This window comes from Microchirus variegatus (assembly GCF_963457635.1).
Source record: "Microchirus variegatus genome assembly, chromosome: 11".
NCBI lineage: Eukaryota > Metazoa > Chordata > Actinopteri > Pleuronectiformes > Soleidae > Microchirus > Microchirus variegatus.
Window position 1 is genome coordinate 4356480 of NC_139812.1, and position 6000 is coordinate 4362479.

At 37.0% G+C, this 6000-nt stretch overlaps 1 protein-coding gene across 1 annotated transcript in view; it reads right to left on the reverse strand.

The window, feature by feature from the left end:
* Positions 1-6000, reverse strand: part of itsn1 (intersectin 1 (SH3 domain protein)) — a gene marked incomplete at its 3' end in the record, with an annotated part of 49480 nt that overhangs the window by 9408 nt on the left and 34072 nt on the right. The window contains exons 33-34 of the mRNA XM_083897612.1: positions 1334-1455; positions 229-335 (exon numbers count right to left, since the gene is read on the reverse strand). Coding sequence (XP_083753738.1) covers positions 229-335; positions 1334-1455 — 229 coding nt within the window. The remainder of the gene's footprint in view (positions 1-228; positions 336-1333; positions 1456-6000) is intronic.

Here is a 6000-nt window from a genome sequence, read left to right on the forward strand (position 1 = left end):
ATTTAGTGCAAAATAGTGAATTTAAAAGCAAAAAATGTTATATTGGAAAAAACACTGCGGTTGTACATGAACACCAGACTGTGTGTGTTCAATTAGAAATGTGAACATATTTAAAATAACATTTGTTTGAGTTTTTGTCTCAATGTGCAAAATCACGCTTGGTGTTAAAGGGTTAACCTTCTGTGTCTCTGTGTGTGTGAATGAGTTCAGTGTGGATTGTCTTGTTACTTGAGCAGTTTGATGTTGCACATGATGAGCTCCTTCCAGTTGACAAAGATCATGGCCACTTCCTTCTCCGTCAGCAGTTCACACTCCAGCAGAGGCTTGTGGAATATCTAAACACACACACACACACACACACACATACAAAATCAGTATTTGACTTTTACTGAGTTTCCAGCTACAGAGTTCAAGTTTAAGTTTAAATTCATGGATATATGATGACTCTGTACAACTAATGTCAATTAAAAAATATCTTAAATATACAAAAAAGTGTAAAAGTCAGCTTCGTCTGTATATTATTTACCAGAGCCAACATAGTAAACATGTTTGTATATTGTCAACTTCTTAAAATGTTTTTTTTTTGTTTAACCAGAACAAAACTGATTGATAACACTTGTTTTAACACACTATACTTCACACAATAATTGACAAAAATAAATAAATAAATAACGTACATTATAATGTACATCTTTCCTCTAGATAAATAGTTATACTTATACCATCTATAGACCCCATATTTAGCATGTAAAAACTATATAAAACATAGTTTTAGAGAGTATTAAAACATTTAATAAGTGGTTTATAGCAAATTATAATGTAGATGCATAAAACCACAGCATCAATTTTCAAACATGTGAATGTAATACATTTAAAACAAAGAAGAAATAAGAAAGAGGATAATAAGGATAAACAAAAAATGTCAGAAAGGGAACAGAAAGAAGCACACGCTTATTTAATCCTTCCCCTTCTCCACTATTAAATAACTAATTATCATCAGTTGACTTCCTATTTACATTTATTATCTCCAAATAAAAATGTGCAAACCTCCAAACCCACAGAAGTATAAATATATTTAAATTGTAAATCAACATACTCATATTAACTGCTTTAAATCATATTAGAAAGTATTTTTGTGCAAATGTGAGGATTTACAGTTCAACAGATTCATCCAACAAGACTACTTCCAAGACTAAATAAATGTCCGCTCTGACAGATTCTTAATAATCCACTGACACGGTGCTTAATGTCTTTGCAGACCATAGAAACATTTGGTGTTACAAAGGGAATTAGTGTGAGCACAGATGAGCGTTTCTCATCTCGTTCATCCCACCTCTGTGACGAGCTGCAGGTCGTTGACGTAGTTCTCCTCGGTGACGATGAGCTCGTGGATGTAGCCCTGCCTCTTCCTCTCCGTGGGACTCAGCATGTCCAGTAGATGGAGGTCAGCGCACCCTGGAAACACACAGACACACACACACACACAGACACACGCACACACACAAATACAAGCTGTCAAACCAAACGTCCTCGAGCATGGAATGAGTTAAAAACCTATTATCCAGATCATACCTGCTTTCATACTTTAGATGAGCAGCAACATACGTGGTATAAGCTCTCGAGGAGGGTTTGGTGCAGTTTATTTTCAGTCTGGGTTGTTTTTATACACTTAGTTTTTCCTCAGTATTCTCATTCGAATGCATAACATTTCACGCCATTTTTTTCATTAAATGTCCGGATTTTCATTAAGTTAAAAAATCTGTACCTGCAATCTCAGTATCTACTAAGATTTGTGTCTTGAAAAGTATCTTCAAATTGACAGATTACCAATAAAAGATTGATTGAGTCATTTAAGGTCCAAAAGTGCTGAGACACCAGCTATTTTATTTTTTTGCGAAAAACCATTGACGTAAGTTACAAAGTGTAAAATATATAAAGATTTTTCATGTTCGGATATTTTTTCTATTCCTGAACCTTTTAAACATTTGGGAAGCAATTAAGACAGAGAGTCACTGCTGCAGTTATTTCATCAGCAGATCGAAAAATGTGGGTTTTGCATTTCGGGTTGCAAAAATTCCCACTATCCAGAATTTAAGTTCACAATCCCATGGGAAGTCTCTGGAAGTCTCCTGGAAACTCTATTTGCACTATAGTGTGGTTTTATTGAGGGGACTATGAAGCTGTACAATTTTGTTTTTTCTCCACTAGGGGCAGTATAAATACACTGCATTTTTACGAACCAAGCTGAATTAAGTGTTAACATATTCAGCTGATTAATGCAGCTATGATTCACTGTAAGGTTGATACATGTGTGTGTGTGTGTGTGTATATATATATATATATATATATTAATACATGTATTAATATATATGAAATATTAAAAATATCAGTTAAAACAAAAAATAAAATCCAGTGTTTATCTATAAATGACAGGTTAAAAAGGTTTAAGAAACTTTGTGTGTGTGTGTGTGTGAGTGAATGAGTAAAGAAGCCAGTCTGTCTCAGAGCGTTTAATCATCAGGACCAATAAGATTCACCACTTCATTCAAATCTCCACCAATAAAACCTTCGGGACATATTTTTTTTTTACTCTCGACACTACACTAACATTCTGTACAGTTCATTCATTTGCGTGTCCTTTTTTATTCCTATATGTGTTTCCATCTGACCATTTATGTCCATTAATTTGCTCAATCATGCTTTATTTCAGTCAGTCACTCACTCACTCACTCACTGGTTCATTCATGCGCACACTGACACCAAGTGCAGTCAGGTTACATTTGGCTTGGCATGTTAATCCGTTCACACATATTCATCACAGTTGCTGTTTATAACCCACATGAAGCATCAGATATTACCAGTCGTCAGATTAAGCAAAGTTCATACAGAGCTTTTCATTTTTAAACAGACTAAACCAGAGCCGTGTGTGTGTGTGTGTGTGTTTTCATCGGCTTAAAATTATAAAAACCACAATGTTAGTCCACAAATGATGCAGATGGGGATAAATATGGCGGGGCGTGGGCTCTGGTTTAGATAGTCTCTTTGTTCTAAACTAAAAATACTGACTCTGACTGTGATAAGCGTTGACCATCAGTGACCAAACTGGGCACAAACATCCTCTTTAACCCAGAGACAAGGATCTGGACCTTGAGCATCAGGTCAATCTTTGACTTATCAACCAATCAGAGAGCTTCACCTCCAATACTGACACACCGTGGAGCCAATGGGATCCAAGCACGTTAATAACAATATCATAATCATAATAACTCTATTGCTCGTTTTATAAAAAGTTGCAATAACGGTTTAATTCATTTCATTGTGTTGTTTTTTTTCCAAGGGTAAACGTTAAAAATCACAATACTGTCATCTGGATTAAACAAAACAATAGAAATCTGTTATGGCAACTACTTGTAATACTAGTCTGTTGCTATGGGAACAAAGAGAAAGCTGGTTTTGTTGCTGTGGAAAAACATTTGGCAACAATAACACATGGGGTGTGCGTCACCATGGTAACTGTACCTGTCAGTCCACCTGTCCCTGTCCCGTGACACTGACCCAGTAAGCTAATTATGAGACACATTTGAAAATATGACGTATGATGATGCAGCGCTTAATGTTTAATATGAGGCGCAGAAAATCTGTGATTTATGAATTAATGTAATGTAACATAATGGAGCAGATTGAAGGAAGTAGCGACTGCTAGTGTACGAGTCTGTCTTGTCTCCTGTACCTTAGTGTACATGCTTAACAGTTCACAGATAACTATCATTTTTTACAGTGGGGCGGTGAAATAATACAGTTAGTTTTTTATATACAGTAGGTTTGCAGTGCAGAGGGAAACAAAAACTGCACTTTTTTTGCTTAAAGTGTGGTGACCTTTGGAGGCTTAGAACACTTTGTCGTGCGTCACTCTGTGAAAAAAATGCACCGAGGTAAAGCTCAAGTATCACAAGAAGAACTAAAAATATCTAAGCGGTTTAAAATAATATTTGGATATTCAGGGAAACGTGTTTGGATCATTGACGATGACATGGTCTCTGCTGCTCTCATGTCTATGCTGGAGTTAAAGGTACAGTGTGTAAAGTTTAGCATCATTTAATGGTAACATTTCATGTTGCGGATGAATATCCCGACATCACCATAAGTGAAAGTTTGTCCACGGTGGGCTACTGTAAAAGCATGGCTATAATAGCCACCTCTGTAGAGCTGACCCTGATAAAAATAGAAAAACTCTCATTCTGGACTAAAGGAAAAACACCAATTCATACAATGTGGTGAATGTACACTTTCTTTTTAAAAAAAATGATGCATAATTATCTGACGTTATACTGTATATCTGTCAAAAGATAATAATTTCACCTAAATTTTACACACTGGACCCAATATTGTCAGACATGACCGAGGGAGCGTTGTGTGTATACAGCAGCAGCGCAGGGATGGGCAGGGACATGAAGCCTTTATCACGCCAAACTTCTCTTTGTGTTTTCCTTCACACCCCAGCCCAGCTCATTTGTTCATAATTAAAAGTTACATACTACATTTTTACGTCTCAGCATGAAATAAAAAGAGTGATGTTCCCAAAACGATTCACCTAAAAGAAGATAGTGTTGTACAACTAGGTCATAAACTCCATGAGGAAGCATTGTGTCAGTGCCTATCTCTGATTTCCATGGCACGAAACTACTATGAGTAGTGCTAGTCCATGGTAGACAGAGGCTGGAGGTACCATTTTTCACGTCCTTTGGCTGGGGTTTGAACCACCGACCTCCCACCTATGAGGCAGCCTCGCTAACCCATCAGTGTGCAAACATAATTGTAATGCAAATGTGATTTTACAGGTCATATTTTTTGACATACTGACATGAGTGGCATCAATCCTCTCAACTATCAGTCTACCTGGAATGACATATATGAGCATGTTTTGTTTTGTTTTCCCGATTACAATGTGTTCCACTACAACGTATTTAGTACCAAATCTGTGTCATGTCAGTGTCTCGCCCTAAAACAAAACGAAAATGTGACAGCGTCATGTTGCGGATGAATATCCCGACATCACCATAAGTGAAAGTTTGTCCACGGTGGGCTACTGTAAAAGCATGGCTATAATAGCCACCTCTGTAGAGCTGACCCTGATAAAAATAGAAAAACTCTCATTCTGGACTAAAGGAAAAACACCAATTCATACAATGTGGTGAATGTACACTTTCTTTTAAAAAAAAATGATGCATAATTATCTGACGTTATACTGTATATCTGTCAAAAGATAATAATTTCACCTAAATTTTACACACTGGACCCAATATTGTCAGACATGACCGAGGGAGCGTTTGTGTGTATACAGCAGCAACGCAGGGATGGGCAGGGACATGAAGCCTTTATCACGCCAAACTTCTCTTTGTGTTTTCCTTCACACCCCAGCCCAGCTCATTTGTTCATAATTAAAAGTTACATACTACATGTTTACGTCTCAGCATGAAATAAAAAGAGTGATGTTCCCAAAACGATTCATCTAAAAGAAGATAGTGTTGTACAACTAGGTCATAAACTCCATGAGGAAGCATTGTGTCAGTGCCTATCTCTGATTTCCATGGCACGAAACTACTATGAGTAGTGCTAGTCCATGGTAGACAGAGGCTGGAGGTACCATTTTTCACGTCCTTTGGCTGGGGTTTGAACCACCGACCTCCCACCTATGAGGCAGCCTCGCTAACCCATCAGTGTGCAAACATAATTGTAATGCAAATGTGATTTTACAGGTCATATTTTTTGACATACTGACATGAGTGGCATCAATCCTCTCAACTATCAGTCTACCTGGAATGACATATATGAGCATGTTTTGTTTTGTTTTCCCGATTACAATGTGTTCCACTACAACATATTTAGTACCAAATCTGTGTCATGTCAGTGTCTCACCCTAAAACAAAACGAAAATGTGACAGCGTCTCATCATCATAGCAACAGATAAACATGTAAACAAACATAAAAACCCAATAGAAC